Here is a 27,359-nt window from a genome sequence, read left to right on the forward strand (position 1 = left end):
TGGTATTTTTGCTGTAATTCATTTTTTGTTTGATTTTTATTTTTAGTTCAACTGTTGATGCAAAATCAGAGGAAGCTACTAAAATGGAAAAAGGAAAATCAGCATTAAGCAAAGTTTTGGAATCTTTGTGCATACATCACCAGCAACAAGTTTTGGCCATGTTGAAATTTCTAGTCCAAGAGCAGAATGCTGCTTCTCTTTGCTATTGTAACACATCATATACTGTGTCTTCAGAATCTCAAAAGCCCCTAATTGAAGATGATTTACATGGTCTATGCTGTAGTTGTGAATATAGGCTGGCAGAAAGAGGGTGTTTACAAAATGAAAGACAAAGCCCTGGTTTTGTGCCTCTGCCAGCCTGTATTAAAGATTTACATTGTTTATCTTGCCAAACTGTAACTATTGAACACATTAAGACAGTAGTGAATAGAGGAATTGCAAACAGTTATAATTCTCACAGGTGCTGTTCTGGACTGTTACCAAACATTCACTCTACAAAATCAACCTCTCATGCTCCTCTTTCATCAAGGGAAGTATGTGATGTTTCAGTCAGTCTTAAGGATGTTTGTAGATCTCGAAGTCCGTCACCTCCACCATTATCACCTGTACAGACTGAAGGATTTGAAAAATTGAAAGATGTCATCTCAGAGCTTTCAGCCTTAGAAAATAACAGACTTGAAATAAACATTAATCAGCCTCCATCTCTCATACCAGCAGAAATAAACAGTGACAAGGGTGATCCTGAAGGTAAAATACATAAAACTAAAAAATCCAGTAACTCTGATTATTTGCTCCTGGAAGACAACAATAATTGTACCACAAATCATGAAAAAGGTGAAACTACTGTAATTTTTCAAGATTTAATGGATCGTATTAATGAAAAATTAAAATCAATAGAAACTACAGATGAGACAAACCTTATAAAATTATCTAGCAGTGATTGTAATACAGATAGTGATTTAAAATTGAGAGATTTAATATCCTCACTCTTGCATAATGCCAAGGCCAGTGATTACAGTTTCATGGAATTGCTGAGTCAACATGATAAAAAGGTAGAAAATAAAATTATTCAGACAAGATTTCGAAAGCGTCAAGAAACCTTATTTTCAATGCACAACTCTCCTGATTCACCCATGTTTAGAAGGCAGTCTTTACAAATAAAAAGAGAACTTGCTAGTCTTGATGAAAATTTTGTAAGAAAAAAATACACTGAAAAAAATTCAAGGAAGTTGACACGCAATGATGAGATAAAACTTTCCACGGACAAAGAAGAATTCTATCATTGCCAAGGGTCTTTACAAAATTCTGAAAGCTTGCAAGATAATAATCATGCAGAAACATCATTTTCGCCAGATTGTGCATTTCAGTCAGTGCAACTACCTCTTCATAGTTTGGAAACTAACTTGGCTTTTGATGCATTTTCAGACAGCTTTAAAACAACTTCCCCTGGGAAAATGAGCATGAGAAAATCACAGGAGAAATCTGCAGCTGGAAAAAAACTTTTGCAAAATTGCAAGGAGAATCCAAAGCTAGAGAATACTCAAACTCCTTTGAAAAGTGGTGTTCCTGGACTTTTGAGCAGAACTAAACGAAATATTGTGCCCCCAGGGTGGTATTCTGTATATGTAACAAATAATTATGTCTTCAAAAAATCCCCTAAGGCCAAAAAAGTTTCTGAATCTACAAAAAAAAAAGATCCAGTGAAAAATATTCAAATTGAAAGCTCACACAATATAGATCTAAACAAAATTGCAATGAATTCTAATTTACAAGTGGTTGTGGAGCGTTTGGAAGACACGATAAATATGGCCAAAAAGTCTTGGAATAATCACTCATTAGCTGAAGGATGCAAGGCATCCAAGAAATTGATAGAAATTAATGGTAAAGATCAAACTTCAGGTAGAAATATGACTCTTACTGTAAGCAGAATGACATGCAAAGAGCAGAGTTTATCAAAATCTGTGGTAGCAGCCAGCAATATCAAAAGCAATCATATTCCTGCAATAGATTTGAATAGCAAAAGACTTGATAATCTGGAAAAGTCATCTATCTTAGATACGAGTAGCTTGATTTCCAGTATTCAAAGTGTGCCAACAAAATTTGAAGCCATTGAAAGCTCTTCTTTTTCCAGCTATTCTAGTCCTATCAAACTCATGTTTTTATCTGAGGTTAAAAGCAGTGAAGGAGTCAAATATACTTTAACTTCAGTTGGTACTTCCAAGTCAAATATTGATCTTCCTTCTGAAAAGTGTCCAACTCATCATGTAATTGAAAAAAAAACAGAAACAAATAAGGATGTCCCAAATGCTAACTTTGAAAATTATAGTTCTAATCTTAATGATAGTGACATTCTACAGGGAGAACTAAACAAATTTAATTGTGCAAAAGAAACTAAAGAATCCCCTGCAATGTTTATAGATGATATGAATAGTGATAAGCCACAAGGCGAACCTAAGGAAAATCCAAGCAATGGTATTGATTCATCTTTTAAACGAAAACCAGGTAGACCTAAAAAAATAGGTCCCCAGGTTGTGAAACAAATTAAACGGCCAATTGGAAGACCACCAAAATCTAAAACTGATCAAAGAGACATCACCATTTGCCAAAATGAGTCTTCTAGCGCTGGAAAGAAAAGTCCAGAATCTTTCATATCAGAAGTAAAAGAAGGTATTTGTAAAAAGAGTATTACTGTAACTGTTATTTATGGAAGGTCAAGAAGAACTAGAAGGCATGTTTCTGAAGGAACTGTAAACATAAGCAATGTTATGTCTTTCAGCAATGATGTTGCTGATTTTCCAACTGAATGTAACAGTCTCAGAAATATTAGACAATACAAAATTGACTCAGGTGAAAGAAGTGCTGTTTCAAGTTTGACTACTGAAAGTGAGATCTTGGGGTCTGGCTTTGAATATGTTAGGCCTATCAAGAACAAGTCTGTGATACCTCAACCTTCCAAGAACATTATTCGACCAAATCAGAAGCCTTTTGCAATAATTAGGAAGCCTGGTAGACCTGCAAAAGTGAAAATCTCTGGCATATCTGTGACTATTAATAGAGTTTCACCTCAGGAGAGAGAAGTAAGTATTAGCAGCTGCTTACCTCCTTTAGAACAAGAACATATAATAGAAAAAAATCTGGCTGAAGAAAAGTATGATCACCAATGCAATAAGATGACTACAAGGCACCCTGAAGCTGACATATTTAAGAATGGATCAAAAAGTATGGTTGCTACTATACCTTTGAGACATTCTATTAGGGATAGAAAACCATCTCTCCATTTCTTACATCCATTAGCATCTTCTAGCTCACTTATTTATAGAAATGCTCTGCTCCGTAAATCATATAAACTCCATTTGCAGAAAGGTAAAAGTCAGAAGGAAAAACATAGGCAGTCAAGGATAAAAATAGCTTCGAAAGGTACCCCAGCAACTAGAAATTCAAGAAATGCAAAAATGTGTTTGGAAGATAAATTAATACCCATTTCTGAAGTATCCTTGGACCCTATAATTTCATCAAACCCTTTGCTTAGGTGGTGGGCTGCTTCTACTTCAAACGATTCCTTATTAGAGGAATTAAACAATAGATTTGAGCAAATAACAAATGCTTGGGTGCAAGTGAGTGGAGATGAAGCTGGAAATTGTGTTCATAAAAAAAGAGAACGCATTGAAAATGATAATTTCAAAATAGCAAACCATTTGGAAACCTGTCTTTTAGAACTTGAAGTTTCACCCGTAAAAATGCTTTTTCGGAAAAAGTATGATTTGAATGAACTCTGTATCTGGTTTATGCAAACAACAGAAACACAGTCTCTTTCACTAGTTAGAAAAGCAAATGCTCGAAACCCTTTGGAAGTAATAAATACCAGAGGAATTAAATTAGGGACCAAATATTCTAATTTTAATACCAGCCCCTTCAGAAAGCACTTTAAAAAATTTGCACTATCTTCTCCTTCAAAATCAGCAGGGAAGTTGCACATACTGCATAAAATGGTTAGCTCTCCACTGTTAAATGTGAAAAGTAATTTAACATTAGCTAGATTAAAAAGAACTGAGTTTAAGAGGTTGCAACATGAAAGGTGGAAAAGAGAGGGAAAGCTGCACAACCATGGAACAATTGATTGGATCTCTAAAAGGAGGAACTTGAGATTTTTCTGCCAAAACCAATTTTTAAATAAGACTGAGGGGGGAACAAATGCTGACATCCCACTCCAAGGAAAAAACACAATAAATAATCAGTTTATTTTGCCACCTGAAATCAGGGATGACTCTTTGCAACAGAAGGTGGCAATGTCTGACTTGAAAACACATGCTAGTTTAGAGAACAATTTTAAGTCACAAGCAAAGGAGAATGGAACAAATTACAGCCAAAAAGATTTTGAAAAGGGACCAAGACTAGGAAATGTATGTCCAAATAATTGGAGGTCAAAAACCTTAAAAGATTGTAGAATATTTTTGAGGAAGATCAACTATCTTGAACACAGAAGTACTTTTAAGCTAAATACAATCATTTACTCTCCTGAATCTGTTGACAGTGGAAGTAATCATCAGGCTCATAGAGAAGAATCAAAGCGCTTTACCTTAAGATCCCATTCTGCTAGGCAAAATTCTTTTAAAAAGCAATCTAAAGAAATAGAAAATGCTAAAACAAATAGTCCTTCAACCGATAAATTTCCCAGCCAACTTGACAATAGTAAATTAAATAAATGTGTTAACTATGACAAGAATCCTGATAGTTCTGACGTTCTTAGCAAATTGAACAAAAGAAAAAGACCACCATGGAAGACCACAGAAATGTCAACAAAAAGACATAAACGACAGTCTTGCAACAGTGGACAAATGGCAAACTATTATTCAAAATCCCAACTAGGTAAGTTTTTCTCTACTTAATTTTAAAGTTTCATTGTAGGTGCCTTGAGTAAAGTATGAGATAATGGGTAGAAAAGGAACAGCTCATTTAGTTTCGATTTATTTCCAAAATATTTGGACAACCTAATTTCTTGGCACCTAGTATGAAACTCATGAAATTAGGTTCTACTAAATGTACCCATTCACTTCCCTACATCTTAATGTGTCCAGGATTTTAAGCAAATTAAAATATATTTAGTAGAGACATAGAAAGCTCCTAAACATATATCGTTAATGTCCAAGTTATAGTATCTGTTTTTGTATTTGATCAAATATAAAATATTGAAAACAGTTTGAATGGTAAATATGCCCAAGGAGCTATCTAAAAATTAACTGCTACACTACAGGATAATATGTATTCATTGTCTTGATGAATTAATAGCTTGAGACCATGTGGAAAGAAGTAAAGACTGTCTCATTGCTAAATTGATGAAGGCTGTAACATATAATTCTCGTATATCAGTCTTCACATTCACCGTCAAATTGTTATGCCCTCTGGTACTGCTTTGGGAACCATTTTAAGACTCTGCTTATTTAAATAGTGTTAAGGAACAAGGTATTTTCTTCAGTAAATAAGCGAACTTGTTGAATAGGTTTTTTTTCAGGCAAGACGTTGACTAGATTCCACAGATACAAAAATGAGGGTTTCTTTCCAGAACTAATCTGTAGTGTAGCAAGGGAGAAAGTCATACATAGGTAATGTTAAGGTAATGCTAAATGTAGAATGTAAACTGAAATTACTTAATAAGTAATTATGTGCTTTACTCAGTTATGCTGGCCTGACCTTGGTGCCTTAGGGAGACTGTTACCCTTAGACCCTATCAAAATAGGATTTGAACACTGTAGTTGCCAAAGTAGCCAGTTCCATCTCAGCTTATTGACAGGTGCTAGACAATTGAGGATTTGTAGAAGTATGGTGGTACTTATTTGTTTACTTCCCAGACATGAGAGAGTGCCAGGTTACATTTGTAAATTTAAGGATATTTTATTGTATGGTTGCATTGTTACCTTGTATATTTTAGGGGCTTATGGAGGTCTTGATGGCTTGGCTTTATTTTTGTTACCTTTTTAAAACTTTTTTAAAAGCTAAAAAACAACTATTAAGTCTTCTATTAAAATATTAATATCAATAATTAAACTCAAGTTTTAATAGGATAAATGATTATAATGGCCCCCAACATTCAATTAAGTAACTTTAAGATACCTATTTCAGTAATATTTAACATGCATTAATTAAAAATGTTAACTTTGTAACATGATGATTAAAGCTTTAATATTGGTCAAATTAGAGCCTCCATTATGAAAGATGAATCAAATCTAAAAATAATGTCCTTTGTTTCTTGTCCTTAGGAAAACTAAAAATAACATAACAAATAGCATGTCAGGAAAAAAGAGGGAAGAAGCCTGAGTGATTTAAAAAAAAAAATTATAATTCACCTAAACATATAAACACATATTTTTAAAAGACTGTCATGAATGGTGTATAAAGTACAGTGTTTCATTTTTAATTCTTTATACCATTCTCATTTCATGCTGTTAGAGTTTACCAAAGGTAGTTTACAACAGAACCGTATTTTGTCCTTCTAGCTTCTTAACCATTGTATCTTCCTAAGGTATGAATAGAAAATTTATATTAATATGATTCTTTACTCACTAAATAGGAGATCACCTTGGAAAAATAAGATGGAAGTTGCCTCATTATTACTTTTTCAAATTAATCTCAAAATCCTTTTGTGATATTTTTTAAAAATTTAGTATCAGAGTTGTTTTTCACCTTTTCTCGTTTTTAAAATTACTAGTACTATTTCCTGTTCTGCTTAAAGTTTTATTTATCTTTTACTGATAACTTTCCTTCTTTATTTAACATTCTTTTTTTTAATCAAAGACATTATTTTTACAAAGTTGTATTTATAGCAGCATTTGTTATATTTATCTGATTTTAAAATGTTTCTTAAGGTGTTATTTTTTTTTCTCATTATTCTTGGTATTCCATACTTCTTAATGCCTTTTTGAAAATGACACTAAAATTCATTATTAGTTTTATATGTGTTTTTCTTCGTCATAGAATAATTAGTGACTGGAGATTTGAGAGAGATTTTAACAAGGACTTTTCTAGAAAAATTCATAGGGCAATGTATGTAAAGAATTAGGGAATATTTCTATTGATGAAGAGTTTTTCCTCTGCCATAAACATCTTGTTTTTGTACATTTCAAGATTAACTGTCTAGATATAGTTTAATACATAGTTTTAAAAGTTAAACTTCACTACATTTGTACTGCTGGGTATCAACTGTAGACATGGAAAGGGAAAAAGAAATGCAATTCTATTCTTAATTCAGTATATATTTAATGAATGCCTACAATATGCTCTTAGATACTGTAGAAAGTTCGGAAAGTTCCCTTTCTATCCAAGAAAACAAGACCTGCGTCATGTATATATTTAATAGAGTATATTTTATGTTTTAAGTGAGATATTATTATATTAATTAAGGGGATAGAATGGCTAAAGTCATGGTTTGTGTTCTTACGGAGCTTATCATTTTATAGGAGACAGTGAATAGGCAATTCCAATAGAAAGGAGAGTGCTATGATTGGGGAGAGAGGTAGCTTGTAGAACCACCTAGGAGGAAAATTGAACCCAGGTTTGGAAAATTAGGCAAGGATTCTTACATACTCACATCTAAGCTGAGATTTGAAGGCTGCCAAAGTTTTAGAAGTCAGGGGAGAAATATTTCAGGCGGAGCAAACAGCATGTGGAAAATTTGGGTGACAGAACAGGCTTATAGAACACTGAATTATTTAATTCATATAGCTGAGGCATAAAAGAAGAATTAAGAAAGAGGCAGGGGGTGGAGAGAAAAATGGCAAAAGATAAAGGTACTGAGGGAAGCATAGCCCAAATTGTGAGGCCAGCATCAGTTAATGAAAAATATGTTTGGATCCCTAATAGTGGAGGTAATGGAGAAGAACAGATATATCTGACTGAGGTCTATGAGATAGAATCAGGTATATCTTAGAGAGTAGAGGAATAAAGGGTAATGTCCAGGTTTGAGCTTGAATATCTAAGTGATAGATGGTAGTAACATTCACTGAGATATAAGAGAACATTCAGAGTGTGTAGTTTTAGACATAAGGAGTTTGAATGGGATATCCAAGAAAAGATGTTTACAAAGAAGTCACAGTTGACCCTTGGACAATGCAGAGGTTAGGGGTGCTAACCTCCTGTGCATTAAAAAATCTACATATAACTTTTGACTCCGCAAAAACTTAACTACCAATAACCTGTTGACCGGAAGCCTTACCGATAACGTGAATAGTCAATTAACACATATTTTCTGTTCTATGTATTATGTACAGTATGCTTAAAATAAAGTAAGCTAAAGAAAATTTTATTAAGAAAATCATAAGGAAGAGAAAATACATTTACAGTACTGTATGTATATTTATGGGGAAAAATCTGCATGTAAGTGGATCCATGCAGTTTAAACCTGTCTTGTTAAGAGGTCAGCTTTGCTTCATATGGGTTTGTTGCTTGGAAAAGAGGTCTGAGCTAGAGATAAAGATTTTGGAGTCCATAATAATTGAAACCATGAGAGTGGAATGGATTGCTCAGTGTAAAATGGGAAGAGCCTAGGATCTCAGAACCCCAAAGATATTGGGGGGGGGGGAAGATGTGTGCAGGGGCGCACAGGTGGCATAGGTGGTTAGGTGTCCAACTCTTGATTTTGACTCAGTTCATGATCTCAGGGTCGCGAGATGGAGCCCTGCATCAGTCTCCATGCTCAACAGGGAGTCTGCTTGAGATTCTCTCCCTCTGCCTCTGCCCTCCCAACTTGAGTGTGCTCTCTCTCTCTCAAATAAATAAATAAAATCTTAAAAAAAAAAAAAGTGCACATAAGGAGACTGATAGAGTAGTCAGGAAGTAAGAGGAAGCCAGGAGAGTGTGGTAGAAAGGAAATGTGTTTTAAGAAGGGATAAAACAATGGTGTAAACTGTTGAAAAGAAGTTAATTAAGCCTTGCAATGTTCCCGCTGAAGATAGCACAAAAGGTTATTGTAATGATTTTGGAGAGAGTAGTTTGAGTAGGGCAACGCAGCCAGGAATCTTATGATTGAGTTAATGCAGGAAGAGGAAATGAAGAAAATTAGCACGGAAGACTAAATGGTTCTGACTGGAGAGGAGATAGGGAGATAGTGAGAGGGAGCCCTAATGAAGACAGGTTTTTAAAAAAAAATTTAGATGTCAGTGAGAAGAAGCCAGTAGAGAATGAAAGGTTGAAGGTACAAACAAGATGGCAAGCAGTGGAAATTGAGTGAAGCCCCAGAGTTGAGTATTGGACGTTATGGGCCATCATTGGATGGTTTCAGCCAGAAAGAATCACTTCTTTCTTAAAACACGAGAATAGTGGGAACAATATATGGGAATGCACGTCATTTTACAAATTCACAGGCAGAATATTGAGGGTATTAGATATATTTTCTATGAATCCAGAGGTAATTTAAGAGTAATATGGTGGGTATTTTGCAATGTAGATAACGTTTGAAATACCATCTCAAGAAATAACAGGGTTGAACAGTTTTGTGATTTTTATCTCAGCCGCCAGAATGTAAGCTTGGTGAAAGGTGGGCCTTTAGCTTTAATTGAATTAATTGGGTTCACCAAATGGGAATCACGGAAGGACAAAGAGATCAGGCCAAGGATTCATTCCATAAATGGTGAGAAACTAAATAAAGTGTAATTTTAGAGAATCTTTTCTAATAATAGCACACAGTATAGATTTTTGATGGGAAGGACAAAATGATGTGTGTGAAAGGTTAGCTGCAAGAGATGATTTTTGAGGTGATAATGGCCTAAAATGGAGTGACTATTGAAAATGATGATATAGAACTTTTGACTATCAGTGTCTTTTGAGTTACCGAAGTGAATGTGTGCCTTTCTTAACTGATAAATATCTGGACGTAAATAAGCTTACTTTGGACACATCTAAGGAAGTTTTAAAACTAGAATAACTAATGTGGACTTGAGGTTGGTATACTCATTGTACTCATCCTAAAACATTAAATTTTGCCATAAAAATTCAGAATTCAAATTGATACTTTTTTCTTTCTTTCTTCTTTTCATTTTATTTTTTTAATAATTTTTATTTTGTTATATTAGTCACCATACAGTACATCCCCAGTTTTTGATGTAATGTTCCATGATTCATTATTTGCGTATAACACCCAGTGAACTGTGCGATACGTGCCCTCCTTAATACCCATCACCGGCCTATCCCAGGCCCGCACCCCCCTCCCCTCTGAAGCCCTCAGTTTGTTTCCCAGAGTCCATAGTCTCTCATGGTTCATTCCCCCTTCTGATTACCCCTCCTTCATTCTTCCCTTCCTTACTTTGAATTAGATTCTGAGATGACTGAAAAAAGTTCAGTTTGTCAGCTTCTCCTGTTTTGTCATCTATCCTCAAAAATGACTGAATACAATTTTTCCATTCTGAATTCTGGTTTTCACACAGGTATGTAACTGATAGGTGATTTTTAATTGGTAGTATACTCCTTTAACTACCTGAAACTGAAAGCAACCATGCATCCTCCTCTGGTCCTGCTCATGAATGGTTTACCACATTTTTTGCATCCTAACTCAAAATGTCCTTTTAAATTTGTATGGTTGAGGCAGACCTTGGCACAGAATATGCTTAAACATTTTTAAATAAAATTTAGAGTTAGCATTTCTTCATGTGCTATTATTCAGCTGCATAATTATCATTTAATGGAAGAACTATTAAGCATAGAGTAGATGATTTTCTAAATTTCATTTTGATGGAAAAACATTTCTATATGACTCATTGTCACCTTAATCTACTTCGCTATATAAGCATTCCAGACATACAGTCCAAGAAGCACTAGTCCTTCAAGATGTTCTGTGTGCAAAGGGTTCTGTGGTCTAATAACTTTGGGAAATGCTCAGTCCTGTGCCTGTTGAATCACAGAGCCCCATTAACATGTTAAACAGCCTTCTTCAAACTTTATATCACAGCTTTTTATGTCCCACAGTTTGGGGAACATAATTGGAAAATACTGCTCTGTATAGTTTCCTGCTAGGGTTTCTTTGTATTTACTGTGATATTCCCAGAAAGAATGCAATGACTGTAAAAACATGTGTTGATTTATATACTAGATTTGTTCTTGAATATAAATTAGAGTAATCAAAATTAAGTTTTAAGTGCTTTATTAACATTCACCATTAAAAGAACACTGTGGTAAATACCTATAAGCTAAAGATGATCACATTCTGATGAGTCTGTTTTGAAAATTTCATTTTTGTATACTAGATTTTCATTTCATGTTAAGAAAGGAGGTGTGGTGGTAGCAGTCAATTCAGGTAGCTTTACTATAGATATTACAAACCATGAGAAAATATCTTATGAATTTAGGAAAACATATGAGATCACTGTCTTGTCGAGTCTTAATTTCATATGACATCAGTATCTCTTCAAGTCTTAATTAACCCACCATCTTAGTTTGGTCAGAATTGGATGAAGTGAAGATAGATATTTTAATGTCAAAATGAAAAAACTCATTGGCATATTCTTTTTTGTTTGGACTTCATATTACCACTTTGCTAATTGACAGTGCCACAAGTGAAACTGTTAGAACTTTTGGTTATTTGAAGTATTCTAATGAAATCAGGAATTTTGAATAAAAATCTGTTCTATTTATAATTGAGTTTCTTCCCTATCAGCATATAACTTTCGCAGGAACTGAGTGAGGAGAAGAGTTTTAGGTTTTGAAGCATTTCTAACTCTTGCTCTAATGCTTTATTAAAATATAGAAGAGCTACTTTGATAATCTCCCATCCGGATGTTTTTTTCTTAGAATTTTTCTTGGATATTTTATATCCTATTTCTTTGTCAACCATTACTGAGTTTTTCACAGTACTCTACTTCACTAATTGCCCCACATCTTTCATGGAAAACCATCCAATTTATTCAGCAAATTGGATACTTTTTCTTTTGATCTACTAGGCTTTGTGTTAGACATTAGGGTCACTGAGCAACTCAGGGAACTTATTAAAAAAATGTCAAATTGTTTTTATTTCAGCAGCACAATATAATTCGAAGAAAGATAATTTGGTTGATTCTCCATACTAGTGGATATGGAGTACAGAACTGTTTTCAAACATAAAATTAACTCTCTAAATTGGGGCACCTGGCCCATGGCATGTTTGTAAGTAAAGTTTTACTGTAACACTCTACATTCATTCACTTATGTATTGGCTATTGCTGTTTGTGCCAAGGAAGCTGAATTGAGTAATTGCATAAAGCCCACAAAGCTTAAAATACTTACTACCTGGCCCTTTGTGGAAAAAAGTTTGCTGACCTGTTTATATCAGTAGAATTTTGGTATGTGGCTAGAAAGTCATAGAGGTTTTTTTTTCAATAGATTAAAGTTGTTATATCCAGTTTATTCCCAACACCCCATCCTCTCCTTCTTCCCACACAATACAATATATTTTTGACTTGTAGTTTTTTTGTCTTATCTCTATCTTTATCCAGCAGAGTGGTGCTGGGGGAGCCATGAGTGGCAGTTTTATTCTGTTTTGTAAATCTTTATTCTCTCCCCACAGCCTCCAGACCCGCTTTGTCTATCTGAGGTAAGTCCAAAGGTCACCCCCTTCTTCTCTTCCTTCACCAGTAGCTACCACCTGTTAGAAAGATTGATTTCAGCGCCTTACATCTTAAGTGCCTTCCTCAAGTGTTCTCTTTTCCCCTTTTCTTACTCTTTTGTTCTTCTCAATTTCTTCACTTAGAGATTCACAATTCTTGTTCAGCTCTCCTGGCTACCCTTCCCCTCTCCCCGCATTTTTCCTGGGCAGTAAAACAGTTTGCACTGGAGCTGAGCATTCTGTTAAGTCTATTGAATTCACCTATTGTTTAATTACCAGGGGGCAAAAAAAAGGACAGAGTAGGTGTCTGAATGACTTCATCCTGCCAGGTTTTTTCTAGGTTGTTTTTGTTTAATTTTAATAAGACCTTGGCTTGTTTTTCCTACCCCACTCCCATTCCAATTCCAGGCAACCTAGACAACTCATTTGTTTGCTACTTTGTTTCTGTACATAGAAACAGAAAGCTAGATAGACCCGCATTAATGTGTTCTTAAAAAAAAAAAAGTCTCCTATGTGCCAGGCAATATGCTAGACATACAGGATATGATGGGGGACAAAACCAGGTATTGTTCTGACCTCGTGGTTCAAGTTTATGAAGAGAGGCAGACACTGGGTAAATAATTACGCATATCTTACAAGTTCTTAATTAGTAGGTGGTATTATAAGAATTCCTTCTAGGGAGATTTTATCAAGTCGGAGAAATGGGGAAGACTTCTCTAAGGAAATGGCCATTGAACTGAGCTGTGAAGAGTAAGAATTAACTAGGCCAAGTAGAGAATTGGGAGGGGAGGACTGACCAGAAAGAAAGACTTGCATGGGGAAAACTGCAGCATGGTATTCTTTGCAGGTAAGACAATGACTACTGGTGTGTCTTGAGTCAAAAGAGAAAGGAGGAGCGTGGTATCAGGTGTGAGGATTGAGAAGTAAATGAAGGATAGACCATGTAGGTTCCCACAAGCCATGTTTATGTACTTTCAGTGGCTTCCTATTGCTCTTAGAGTTTGGATGGGAAAGATATGTGACGTCATCAGATTCTCCTTCCTAAAGGATCTTTCTGACTGCCTTGTGGAAAATGAATGGTAGAGTGCAAAAGTGAAGGTGTAGACCATTATGATGGTCCAAATGAGAACCGTACTGCTTTAAAACAATGTTTTACAGAATCACCAGGAGGGCTTATTTAAAAAGAGATGGTTGGGCTCCAAGCACTTTCTGTTTCAATAGGTTATAGAGTGGGGCCTAAGTGATGCTTATGTTGCTCACCCAAGGACCACACTTTGAGAACTGTTGGTATAGAGTGTAGAGGGTTGTAGTGGAAAGAAGATTAATTCCTTACTAAAATGATCATTATGTTATAAACTTCCCTCTGAACACTACTTTAGCCACGTCCCACAAATTTTGCTCAACTGTGTTTTCATTCTCATTAAATTGGAAATATTTTCATATTTTCTTTGTGATTTCTTGTTTAACCCATGGATTACTTAGAGATATATTGGTCAGTTTCCAAATTTTGAGGATTTTCCAGATACCCGTTACTGACTTCTAATTTAATTCTGTTATGGTTATAGAATATACTTTATGTGATTTTAGTTCTTTAGAATTTATTGAGATTTTTTTTTATGGTCCAGAGTCTATCCAGATCTACTTTAATGAATGTTCTCCGTGTTCTTGAAAATAATGTGTGGTCTGCTGCTGTCGGGTGGAGTGTTGTCAGTTAAGCAAGTTGATAGATAGTGCTATTCAACTCTTTTACATCCTTCTTGAGTTTCAGTCTGCTTATTCTATTTATCCTTGAGAGAGAGGTTTTGAAATCTGCAACTTTGATTCTAGATTTTCCTATTTATCCTTTCAGTTGTATCAGGTTTTGTTTCATGTATTTTGAAGCTCTTTGATTAGGTGCATATACTTTTAGAATTTTTATGTACTTTTGATGAATCGACTCCTTTATCATATGAAATGAACCTCTTTATAAACTCTGGAAATATTCTTTGGTCTGAAATCTTTTTTTGTCTGATAGTACTGTAGTCATTCCAGCCTACTTTTCACTAGTTTTAGCATGGTATATCTTTTCCCACATTTTCATTCTTAACCTATATGTTTCTGTATTTGAAGTGAGTTTCTTTTAGGCAGCATACAGTTGAGGCTTGCTTTCTCACCCAATCTGACAGTCTCTGCCTTTTAATATAAGACCATTTTCATTTCATGTGACTTGATGTGGTTGAGTTTCAGTCAACCATCTTTGTTGGTTTTTTTTTTTTTTAATTGAGGTATAATTGACATATAACATCTTAGTTTCAGATGTATGACATAATGATTTGGTGTTTGTATGTATTGTGACGTGATCACCACAGTAAGTCTAGTTAACATTTGTCACCATAGATTCTTTTTTCTTGTGTTGAAAACTTTTAATATCTATTCTTTTAGCAACCTTCAAATGTGTAATACAGTGTTACTAATTATAGTCAGCCACTGTGCTGTACATTACATTCTCATGACTTCTTTATTTTATAACTAGAAGTTTGTACCTGTTGATCCACTTCACCCATCTTGTCCCCACCTCTGCCATCCACCAATCTGCTTTCCGTATCGGTGAGCTTGGTTGGTTTTTGTTATTTTTAGATTCCACGTGTAAGTGAGATCATCTGGTATTTGTCTTTCTCTGATTTATTTCACTTAGCATAATGCCCTCAAGGTCCATTCATGTTATTGCAAATGGCAAGATTTCCTTTTTATAGCTGTGTGTGTGTGTGTGTGTGTGTGTGTGTGTGTGTGTGTGTGTGACAGAGAGAGAGATTCTCTTTATCCATTCATCTATTGATAGCCACTTAAGTTGCTTCCATATCTTGGTTATTGTAAGTAATGCTTCAGTGAACATGGTGGAGGGTGCATATATCTTTTCAAGTTACTGTTTTCATTTTTTGGATAAATATCCAGAAGTGGGATTGCTGGATCATATGGTAGTTCTGTTTTTAATTTTTTGAGGAACAGCCATACTATTTTCTATAGTGGGTGTGCCAATTTATATTCCAATAGTACACAAGTTTCGCCTTTTCTCCACATCTTCACCAACACTTGTTATTTCTTATCTTTTTGATAATAGCCATCCAACTTTCTATTTTCTATTTGTCCCATCTATCATTTGCATCCTTTTTTCTCTTTTCCTGCCTTTTGGATAAGCTAAGTGTATTTTATTTTTCTATTTAATCTCCTAATTGTTTTTTTAAGAAGTACTTGCTGTCAGGTTTACCCTATATATCATTAACTTACCAGAAACTACCTTCAGATAATGTTGCACCACTTCATGTATAGTCTAAGAACTTTACAGTACATTTGCATTTCCTCCCTCCAAGCCTTTGTGGTATTATTGTCATTTTGCTTCTATAAATGTTATAGAAGTTTTCTCTGTTTCATTTTGGATTATGCTATTTCTATGTTTTTAAGTTTGATAACCTTTTCTTTGGATTGTCTAATCTGCTGTTAGTAACAGCCAGGATATTTTCACTTCAGAAATTATATTTTCATCTCCACAGATTTAAATTTAGTCTTCTGAGGCGCTTGGGTGGCTCAGTCAGTTAAGCGTCTGCCTTTGGCTCAGGACATGATCCCAGGGTCCTGGGATCAAGCCCCACGTTGGTCTCCCTGCTCAGCAGGGAGTCTGCTTCTCCCTCTCCCCTCTGCTCATGCTCTCTCTCTCTCTCTCAAATAAATACATAAAACCTTTTTAAAAATAAATAAATTTTGTGTTTTTGTATCTACTATATTTCTCTTCCTCATGCTCTTCTCATGCTTTCCTCAGCTTCCTGAATGTACCTGCATTAACATCCTTGTGTGCTAATTTTACAATTTGTGTTATTTATCAGTTCCTATCGATTGATTTTTCTCCTCATTTTGGATCATATTTTCCTGTTTTTTGCATGCCTGGTAATTTTGGATTGGATGCTAGACATTGTCAATTTTACCTTGTATGCTGGGGTTTTTTTGTTTTGCTTGTTTTTGTGATGCCTTCAATGTTTTGTGGCTCTGTTCTGAGACACTATTAACGTATTAAGAAAACTTTTTATTGTTTCAAATCTTGCTTTTGGGCATTGATAGGCAGAGTTTGAACAGCCTTTAGTCTAGGACAGTGGTTCTCAATTGGGGATGTCCTGCAGAGGATATTTGATGATGTATAGAGACATTTTGGATTGTCACACTTAGTGGGTAGAGGCCAGGGATGCTGTTAAACAGTCTACGGTGCATGATAAGCTCCCCACAATAAAGAATCACTTAGCCCCAAATGTCAGTAGTGCTGAGGATGAGAAATCTTACCGTAGGGCTAATTTTACCCCACCAGTGAGGCACTACCAATAATTATTTAATGTCATATGTGTTAAAGGGTCTTTCCATTCTTGCTGGTGGGAACACAAATTATATCCAGTCCTATATGGCCTCTAGCAATTTTCTGCCTGGTCCTTTTCAGTGGTCTTTTTCACAGCCTTGGGAAACATGCATGCACTGATTAGTATTTATGTACAGATTCGAGGGAAACCAATGCAGATCTCTAGAGCTCTCTGTGTCTGTGCAGCTCTGTCTCCTGTGCCCTGCCCCAGATTCTGGTTGCTTTGGTCTCCCTCACCAACAAACTGTCCTCCTATCTCAGGAAGATTTCCAAGCTCCTTTGGGTCCCTGTCACTATACTGCACCCTGGAAACTCTTCAGCCAGTAAACCAGGGCAATTTTTATGACTTCCTTCCTTTGTTCCCTTCTTTCAGGGATCACTGTCATCCTATACTTTCTTTCATACATTGTCTTAAAAATATTTCAGGGGTGTGTGGGTGCCTCAGTCGGTTGAGGATCTGACTCTCAATTTCAGTTCAGGTCTTGATCTCAGGGTCATGAGTTCAAGCCCCACATTGGGCTCCATGCTGGATGTGGAGCCTACTATATATAGTTCATATATTTTTGTCTATTTTTTAAGTTGTTTAAAGTGAGAGGGTAAATCTGGTTCCTGTTACTTCATCATGGCCAGAAGAAGTCCTAGATTTATTCCTTTGGCAGATATTTATCCAGTTTCTATATGCAGGGTGTTGGAAATAATATGTTGAAAAGACCAATATGTTGTACTCTCTATCAAGTTTGTATTTTAATGGGAGGGAGGAAAAACATAGCAATTGTAAATTCTGTGTTAATGAAATTAGATGATCTAAAGAGTTTTTAGTGGTAGTTACTTTAGGTTGAGTACTCAGGGAAATCCTTTCTGAAGAAGTAATGTGTGAGCAGTGGGAGGATTTGAGATGTCTGAGATATCATTGATAACTGAAACAGAGTATGGATGAGAACCCCTAAAGAAAGATTATAGAAGAAGAGAAAAGGAAGCCGGACTTAGCCTTGAGAAATTCCAAGCCATCCAGGAGGAGGAGGATTTGGAGTAAAGGGAAGAGGAAGAAGAAAGCCAGTATTGTCTTTTGTCTCAAAAGCCAAAAAAAGTGAGTTTCAAGAAAGAGGTTTACTCTTCTCAGGCTGCCATCACAAAATACTGTAGACTGCATGACTTAATGACAGAGATTTGTTTTCTCACAGTTCTAGAGGCTGAAAAGTCCAAGATCAAGGGCTGGAGGGTTCAGTTTCTGGTGGGGTCTCTATTGCTGGTTTGCAAATGGCTACCTTCCCATTCTCTGGTGTCTTCTTGTCCTCTTATGAGGACAACAAGCCCATCAGATTAGGACTCCACGCTGTAACCTTATTTTACCTTAGTTACCTCCTGAAGGCCCTATATCTCTTGATATAGGGGGTTAGGGCTTCAACATATAAAACAGGAAGGTACACGGTTCAGTCTATAGCAGAGCAAATGATCAAATTAAACAATTAAATTAAACAATGACATACCATTTTTTAACCTATCATTTTTTTTCAAAGATCCATAAGTTTTATTATACAATTTTGGTAAGAAAATGAGGAAAGACATTTTCATACATTGTTGGCAAGAGCGTGAAATACTACATAGTCTACAAAGGATATTTTGGTAATATCTATCAAAGTCTTTTTTTTTTTTAAGATTTTATTTATTTATTTGACAGAGACAGCCAGCGAGAGAGGGAACACAAGCAGGGGGAGTGGGAGAGGAAGAAGCAGGCTTCCAGCGGAGGAGCCCGATGTAGGGCTCGATCCCACAACGCCGGGATCACGCCCTGAGCCGAAGGCAGACACTTAACGACTGCGCTACCCAGGCGCCCCTATCTATCAAAGTTTTAAAAGTGCTGTGTGACTCAGTTTATCCTACTCCTAGACATCAACCCTATAGATACAGTTGGATATATAGACACAAGAGTATTCAACTTTAATTTTTTAAGCATAACAAAACAAAACGTTTAAAAAGTACATCAAGAAAATGTGAGGGGGCAGCTGGCTGGCTCTGTGAGTAAAGCATGGGACTCTTCATCTTGTGATCATGAGTTCAAGCCCCAAAATGGGTGTAGAGGTTACTTTAAAAAAGAAGTTGAGGAATATTTATTAATATTTCACTTGGCACAAATGTGTATGGACTGTACCACTAATTCCTGACATTAAACCTAACTAGTCAAATTTTGAACTTCCAAATATAAAGGATTATTTGTTAAAAAAAAATTCTTCTAGATTGCAAATTCTTTGAAAGCATGCACTGTGTACACGTCTTCGTCCCTCACTGGTGCTAGAATAGTGGGGATTCAGTGTTAAATAATGTGGTACAGAAAATGGAAAAGTGCTTTGATTATTACTAGATTAATCTATTACTTAGAGATGCAGGTTCTTATATTAGTCCACGTACCTCTGGTTAGAACACTCTGAAAAAGAGTAATTTTTCTATTTTCCTATACCTTAGTTTCCCCATCTTAAAGGGTGGTTGGGTAGTGTCTAGAAAGGTCCCTTCTAGCTCTAATGCCTGTTTCTAGCACTTGAAGATAGCTGTATTCTTCTCCTCTTAGTATTCTATAGATCCGCAGGCCCACACTTTGCACACTGAGTTTTAAGTGTATATTTATGAATTAATTCAGTCTGTGTATTAGTACTAACATACAGTTCTGTTAAAACTGAAATTTTCTTCCCATGCGTGTGTATAGTTTTGTGCACTCCTGGAGTTTATGTACTCTAATTTGGAGTACACTCTCTAGACAAGTAACTTTAATGTCTTTAAAGGTCTTAAAAAGAATAAAGTATTCTTCTCTGATGAATATACCTTTGTCAATCAAACAGCAAAAATTGGGGTCTTTTAGGTTTTTTAGCAAAAATTGTTTTTATCACTATTCGTTGTTTCATGCCATCATCTTCTTTTGGCATTGACACTTGATATACTTCTCTACCAAGCCATCTTAATAAATACATTTGTGTTTTTATAGCTTGCCTTAGTTTCTCAAAGGGGTATACATACAAATAACACAAATACAAAGGCTAGCAGTCCTTGGAAGGAAAAACATTACTGCTTTATCTGAGCTTTGCTAACTTGAAAAACAAAAAATCTGGAGGCGCATGAGGCCATCAGTCTAATAGTAACCAATGAAAATGTTTTCAAAAATCAGTTAAGATTTCTGATATGAATGAGAATATTGTATTTTGGACCTCTTTGTCATTTATCAGGCCATGATTTACTTTAAGCATATTCTTATTTATTCACCTCTGTTTTTTGTCTTTTTAAATGATTTTCTAGTTTTGATGAGTAACCTTTTAAGCTACTTGTAGTTTGTCATTTTTGTTTCATATCTGTGAAGCTGAAACTATGTCATTCAATGGAACTGGGCCCATTTGCCTGGGGAGAATTCAGTGGCAACATGATAGCCATTGAAATATGCTGTAACAGGTTAAATCTCTCTGGTTTATTGAATGGAAAATGAATCCCTTTTTGAGGTTGCAAGGAAAGATCAGGAAAATGCTACTGAGGTCTGGAGGAGGCTGCCACTTGTAACAAGTCACTTAAATACTCAGCTGTTTCCTCTTCACTAATAGAAAGAATCCTAGATGTGTGGTTGGAGAAAGTTTAGGAATGATATAGTCCAACCAAACTAATCAGTTAAGCATCAAATGAGCTACTGTATAGCAAGCTATTAGTTTATAAACATAAGGATTTACATCTGAAAACATGGACTATCATGAATATTATTTAAGATTCGGGACTACATGTCCATTACATGTGGACTAGCTACCCTTTGGACTCTCGTTTCCATGTTTCTAAAGATTCTCATCAAAGAGCCAGTAGACAAGCATAAGGGAGAGAGGGAGGACCATATTCCAATTTGTTGGGTGACTGTATAACTTCAGACATATTTGTATTTGAGTCTGAGACTCACTTTTATTGTTTATCATGAGGGTAAGTATACCAGCCTTGCTTGTTATGAAATTTAAATGAGATAATACATGCGAATGTGCCTAGGACATGGTAGACTTTCAAACAAAGGTTAATTCCTTCTTGTCTCAAAGCGGCTCTGATCCTGGTAAGTTAAAGGACAAATGAGAGGGGTTGAATCCTGCCAAGTTCAGTAGGTTAAATGTCATGAGTATACAGATGGAATCCATATACATACACAGCGGTCTTGTCCAGTGCTATCTGGGTGACGTCTTAAGTACTTGGCTATATGTGATGTATTCAGGAAGGGGGCTGGGGCTAAGAAACAGAACAAAACTCGTGTACTTGCAGGGTAAGAAAATGCCCTATATACTCCGTTGAGGTCGAAACAAAAATGACTCAATTTTCTTTTACAATGTTGATAATTTCCTTGAAGTGAAAGTAAAACTAAAATACTTTACACTTTTTTTTTTCCAGCATGCTACAAATGAAAACTGATGAGAAATTGAATTTGTCCGATGGGAATACAGCGAGTTGCCCTTTGAGCCCCATTAAGATGTGCCTTAATCGTCCCATTGAATGGAATCTGAATTTGACAGCAGCATCTCTAGCGAGCTGTACAGTTCATAACCAAAATCTCAAAAGTGAAGAGAAATAGATTGCAGTTCTTCTTGCACTATCCTTATTTTGTACATCAGTATTCTTTCTGCATTTATCAATTGATCTTGAAATATTTCTAGTCCTGTGATGTCTTTATATTAAATCATTAGCATTAATCATTTTGATTATATTCTTTGTATGTTTTTTTACGTTTTACACCGGACGGTTGTGGAATTTTGCAGTACAAATCGATTTTGATGTTTCTCTTTTTAATGGTATTTTGTGAATTTTTTATGCCCTAAGTTTAAATACGTAATTGTCCCCGGTTTTATTTCTGTGCATAAAATTTTAATATATACTGCATTATGTGATTTAGAAGGCTAGTATTGTAAAGATTTGTGATGACCTGACCCATGAACAGCTGTATAATAGGTGGATACCAACTACCTCGAAGCAAACTGGTAAAAGGCAAAGGTATCTCTTAGAAGTATATCTCTTTCAAAGTTATATATGTATAGAAAAATTGATTCATAGTTTATCACCAAGTAGCATGTTTTCATTCATAGAATTTGAGCTGATCAGTTCTTTCTCTGTACTTTTAAACCTATAAAATCTGTGGGCTCTAAGATCAATGGCACAATTGCATGTTTACTCTTCAGCAAAGCTGTGCCTCCAGCAGACAAGAATACTGTTTGGTGTAAGTTACCAGTTTTGAATGAAAAATGGTAAATGGATTTATATCTATTGATTTTATTGTATTTTAGCCATTTAAGTGTAAAATGTCTTTTAAAATCAGGATAATATTCCTTACCTTTAATAGTGCAAAAGCATAGCTTCAGCAATGGCTACGTGATTGTGTCTAAAACTTGAATAGTAAGAATACTAAAGGTTTGGTGCTTAAGTTTATTTCTCCCATGCCAGAGAAAAAAAAGCTTTGGTATGGTGGTCCATGGGAAGTACATAAGAGCACGGCTCCTTCCCTTTGGATAGCCTGGCTGTGGGGTAAATGGGATTTAGTCTATGGTGTTTCTAAACACTTTTCCTTAGAGCACATTCTGTGTACACTTTAAGTCCTATTTCTCCCTCTCCCTCACCCCAAAAAATTATTTTTAAAGTGACAGGGATTTAACAAAATAAGACTTACATAAGGAATTTGAAGCACAGGAAGACACCGAGCCAACAGAATGAAAAACAATCATCTATTTGTTATTGTTTTATACCACCACATCTGCCTTTTCCTTTGGCTTAGTAAGCATCCTTACTTTGTAACTTTCAGACTCCTTTTATATTTCTGAGTTTTATAAAGCACATATATGTATGTAATATAGCAATTTGGTTCTAAAAAGCACAATGATCTTAATTTAGCTCTATCTTAGAACATCACCTTAAATAAATGGCTTAAATAAACCTTAAAAAGCACAATTACTAAAACAGATCCAACGTTAGGACACTTCTATTCTGGATAATAAAGAGGACAGAGTTCATACTCTGTTCCACAAGTGAGCCAAGTGCCAATTTGGGAAGAAAAATGAAATCGACAGTGAAGAAACAGTGCTCATAAACTAGTATATAAAGGACTTCCTGTTACGCTTTTCCCACTAGAATTGTCTTTTATTATCCACAATACTTATTTGGTTATGCCAAAAAATGTAGGAAGCAACTCCATAATTAATATGTATAAGTGGGGGGTGCCTGGCCTGCTCAGTCAGTAGAGAGATCTTGGGGCATGAGTTCGAGCCCCATGTTGGGTGTAGAGATTACTTAAAAAAATTAAAAAATAAATATATGTATATGTGAACATCTCCTAACCCAAGAAACACCATCAGAAACATAAGCAAACTAGGCCTCTTATATGCAAATATTGTAAGAAGAGAAATGATCCATTCAGGTAGCATTACCAAAATGTTTTTAGTATAGAAATCACAAAATTATCAAAATAACTGTTCAACTTAGATGCTGGGAACTTTGGATTCATTGTAGCAGTCCTCTTCCCTGGAGGTAAGCTCCTTTCTAGCCAGTTTGTGGTACTTCATTTGCCCTGAGATGTCCCTTTTTAAATGTGTTCCAAAGTGTTTTCATCTATGTTGGATGTGCCCCATCTAAATCATAAGCTTCTCAAATGCAAGCTGTTAGTTACACTGAGAAGCTGTCCAGAATGATGTGATACTAAATGTGAAAGTTCATACGCATCACCTGAGAAGCTGATTTACGAAGCAGGTTCCTAGGCCCACCTTAGATGCTGGTTACACCCACGGGACCGCCACAGGCTTCTGTGGGGCTCACGGACAGGCGCTGTCCTAATGTCTCAGTACAGGCCAAAGTAATGTGGAGTCACACAGCACAAAATCCTACAAGACATCAGGCATTTTCTAATTTTGATACAAGGGTAACTTTATTAAAGCGGAGAACTGAACATAATTTTAAAGAACATGGTTAAAAGAACTTCACCTCCATCATCTCTTCTAACTTGTATCTTCATTGAGAAACTGTGCAAAGTCAAGTTTGCTTTTTTCTAGTGCTGCTGTTTTGGCTCGTCTTGGCAATCTCATCTTCATTTCTGATTCTGGCTCTGGAATTTCAGGATCACTAAATAGATGTTGAAAATACACCAATTTAAATACAAGCTTTAAAACAAGTTTATCAATAAAACTTTTTGTTTCTGTCATTTTATCAGTGTGTAATTGATATCCTGATTTTACTAAGTTTAAAACTAAAACCAAAAAAGCTAACTGGTTATCCTGCCAAGTAAATCATGGAAACCTAGCTAATTGCTTTTTATTTCTATATGGAACCTGGTATGATAAGGAAAAACAACAAAATTTTGTAATGAAGTGATTAAATAGGAACAATTGCCCAAAAGAATTTTGGAGGATAACACAAAGTGAAAAAACATTTTAAGTTCTCTTAATTTAAGCAATAAATTCTTAAAACACTCTGTAAACAGGAAGTTTCCCAAAAATATTTTAAATTTAGTCAAAACTTAACCTAGTTATATACTGAAAATACACACAATACAATTTTACCAATAGATGAACGCAAGGCAACTACAAACTTTCAGCTTTCAACAGTGGCTTAATTGGTAGAATCTAAAAATAAACACTATGCCACAAGTGTATACAATTTACAACGATAGGTTAATCCTCCTTATAAATGTCAAGAACCCAATTCTAAATCCTAAGAGTTTGCTAATTCAAGATTGGAGGAGTCGTACACACAATCATGTAGTTAGAAGCATACATGAAATATAAGCTGAAAGAACATATTAAAGATGACCATCCCAGGGCCGTCCCAGTAGGAAAAGCACACAAGCCATGGGAGGTCAAATGCTCTTGATAATGGAATTCTAGACTATATATATCCAAGACCTTGCCATTTACAGTTTTCACTGAGTATCTGATTACATATTGAGTTTCTCTCTTTCACAGTGGAAGCAAACTACCATTTCTTTTCTACTCCTAGACTGAAAAAAAAAAAAAAAAAAAAAAAAGACATCCATTTCTAGATGTGCATGGCATACCTTTCAGAGTCAACCTCCGCAGTCTGACGTCTCCTGTTGATCCTAGCTGAAGCTGTCGCTTTTCTCTGTCCTTCAAGACGGTATATAATTCATTATCAAAATTTATTCTCAATTGCTTAGCGTTTCTATTTTCTGGGCTACCCAAATCCTTCATTTTCCCTCTGCAACACATTTCCTCCTAGTTTCCAGCCATTTATCCATTTCTTTTGTAAGCTTGGATAAAAGGCGAAGGAAAATATGGAAATCAAATTATAAGGAGGGATATTTTAGTTAAATATATTTGGGAGAAAGAATGTGAAAAACCTGCTATGCAAAGAGAAGTACTTCTATTATGGCTATAGCACATGACCTACGGAGAAACTAATGAAAATTAAGGGGAGAAAAGTGGGGTAAGCCCATCAGCAGGCCTGGGAGAGAGAGAACTTTAATCAGTAAGGTAATGGCTTCTTATAAAACATTCAAACGTATACATGGCCAATTCAAATATGTTATAAAACATTTTTCAGTATAAAAACTAGACCTTCTAACAATATGCTGAAGGTTGCAAAAATTCTACTTGTTAGAAACTTCCAAGGTTAAGAAGACAAAGTTTAGCCCGTGATGCTCCTCATTTATGATAAGAATCTGACCCAACTGGTCAGTATGAACATTTGGTTAAAACTTATATACCCTATTTTTTATTCATGTAAGACGTACTGTTTTTCTCCAAAACCTTACATATTTGCTTATAATGCAGCTAGCCCCAAGAAAACATCCAACAATATGGGACTAATTTGGAACAATACCCAACAATAAGCATGCAAATAAGTGATTGGCTACAAAAATATTATGGCCAGATTCCATTTAGAAAAAACTTAAATCTGCATAGGAAAAGGGCCTCAAAATTGTTTTTTAAGAATTAAAATAATGGTTGGCTTGTGGGTGGGATGATTAGCGTTCTTTATATTAGTTTGCTTGCATGTATTTTCTGATTCTTCTGTAATAAGCATGAACTGCTTTTGTAATAATAATAAAACATTAAAAAGATGTTGAATTTCAGATTTTTTTCCAAGTGATCCCCTAATAGTCAACATTTACTTTATTCCAACAAATCCCCTATTGTTGGATACCCCTTGGGAAATAAATGATGTTGAGAAATTATGAAATAAAATGGGAAAAAGGAAAACAGAAGCTCAGACAAGTACTACAGGGATAAAATGTTTTCAAAAGTGCTTAATCATATAAAGGACAGAATACAACCAATTGATAATATAAAATCATCATTGATCATCTGAGAAAAATCTTAATTTAACCCAAATAGTCCTTTGCAATATGATACATTGCATCATATCTCTTTTAATCAAAAGCACTTAGAGCAACACTGGTATTAGAATCTTTCAGACACAAAGCAAAGCCTAGTATCAGCTGAAAGAACTGAAAATAAAGGATACCTGAGACATTTAAAAATCTTTATCGACAAACTTGCAAAGTGAGTATTTCATTGGAAAACAAAATTGGAAAGGTTTATTATAAAGATCCATACACTACCTCTGTTAGTCTTTTGCTGAGTGGATTTTGGTGCTCGAGTTGCTTTTACATCCCTGAGAGGAGTTTTATAAGCTTCTTTACCTTTTTCTGTTAAAGGAAATAATACAACAATGTAAATTTTAAAAAGCTTCATTAAATATTTTAAATGGTCTTTCCAAGTCAACTTTTCATAAAACAGAAATGACAACCAGTACCATTAGCAGCTATTGAAAATTATCATAAATCAGTGTTCCAAAAAATGTGAATACTGGAAAGCAGAAGAAACCTCAGACAGTATATATGGTCATGTGGTGAAAAATGTACACATAAAAGAAACTATGAAAGTAGAATAAACACTTATCAGTAATACACTTTCCAAGAGAATTAGTTAGAAACATTTTTCTTTCATTTCTGAAATCCAACCACATGTTAGAGGAGGAAAAAATGTGCCGCTTTAAGATGAAAAGGACAGAATCTTACAAACACTCCGGTTAGCGTGTTATTACCATCTTGAGTCTGAGAAGCCGTCACAGTGCTGTCGGCGTGCTGTGCCGCTACCGCCTGGTCATCATACTCTTCATTTCCTTTTTCTAACTGAATCTTGATTTTCTCCAGACCTCTCAGACATGTCCTGTCTTTTACTTGCTGTAACAGAAAACACCATTGACGATTTTTAATGCAGCATTTTCATAATCTCCTTTCAAAAAAGCTATATATAGATATCAAGTTGTTTAAAAACATTTTAAAAAATTCCATTAAATTTATGAAGGAAATATGTACTTCAAATGAGCAGACACAATTTGCCAACATATGTATAATTTAATACAAGCACGCAAATTCTACTTTAATAAAAAATTTGTACACAGTAATTTATCCACAGAGTA

At 35.2% G+C, this 27,359-nt stretch overlaps 2 protein-coding genes across 6 annotated transcripts in view; one reads left to right on the forward strand and one right to left on the reverse strand.

Moving 5' to 3' along the window:
• The window catches only part of LCORL (ligand dependent nuclear receptor corepressor like), a 192,069-nt gene extending 169,985 nt beyond the window's left edge, over positions 1 to 22,084 (forward strand). Inside the window, exons 7-9 of one of the 5 annotated variants that reach the window (XM_040625264.1) lie at positions 47 to 4,866; positions 12,524 to 12,550; positions 21,330 to 21,461. In XM_040625264.1, coding sequence (XP_040481198.1) covers positions 47 to 4,866; positions 12,524 to 12,549 — 4,846 coding nt within the window. In that variant the 3' untranslated portion in view covers position 12,550; positions 21,330 to 21,461. Of the gene's footprint in view, positions 1 to 46; positions 4,867 to 12,523; positions 12,551 to 21,329 lie in introns of all 5 variants that reach the window. The other 4 variants (XM_040625265.1, XM_040625267.1, XM_040625269.1 and 1 more) reach the window with 4 other exon arrangements.
• Positions 22,085 to 23,822: 1,738 nt separating this feature from the next.
• Positions 23,823 to 27,359, reverse strand: part of NCAPG (non-SMC condensin I complex subunit G) — a 48,659-nt gene continuing 45,122 nt past the window's right edge. The window contains exons 18-21 of the mRNA XM_008685812.2: positions 26,982 to 27,120; positions 26,497 to 26,583; positions 24,970 to 25,039; positions 23,823 to 24,038 (exon numbers count right to left, since the gene is read on the reverse strand). Of these exons, the coding sequence (XP_008684034.1) occupies positions 23,915 to 24,038; positions 24,970 to 25,039; positions 26,497 to 26,583; positions 26,982 to 27,120 (420 nt within the window). The 3' untranslated portion in view covers positions 23,823 to 23,914. The remainder of the gene's footprint in view (positions 24,039 to 24,969; positions 25,040 to 26,496; positions 26,584 to 26,981; positions 27,121 to 27,359) is intronic.

The sequence above is a fragment of the Ursus maritimus genome, unplaced genomic scaffold (assembly GCF_017311325.1).
Source record: "Ursus maritimus isolate PB19 unplaced genomic scaffold, ASM1731132v1 scaffold_8, whole genome shotgun sequence".
Classification (NCBI taxonomy): Eukaryota; Metazoa; Chordata; class Mammalia; order Carnivora; family Ursidae; genus Ursus; species Ursus maritimus.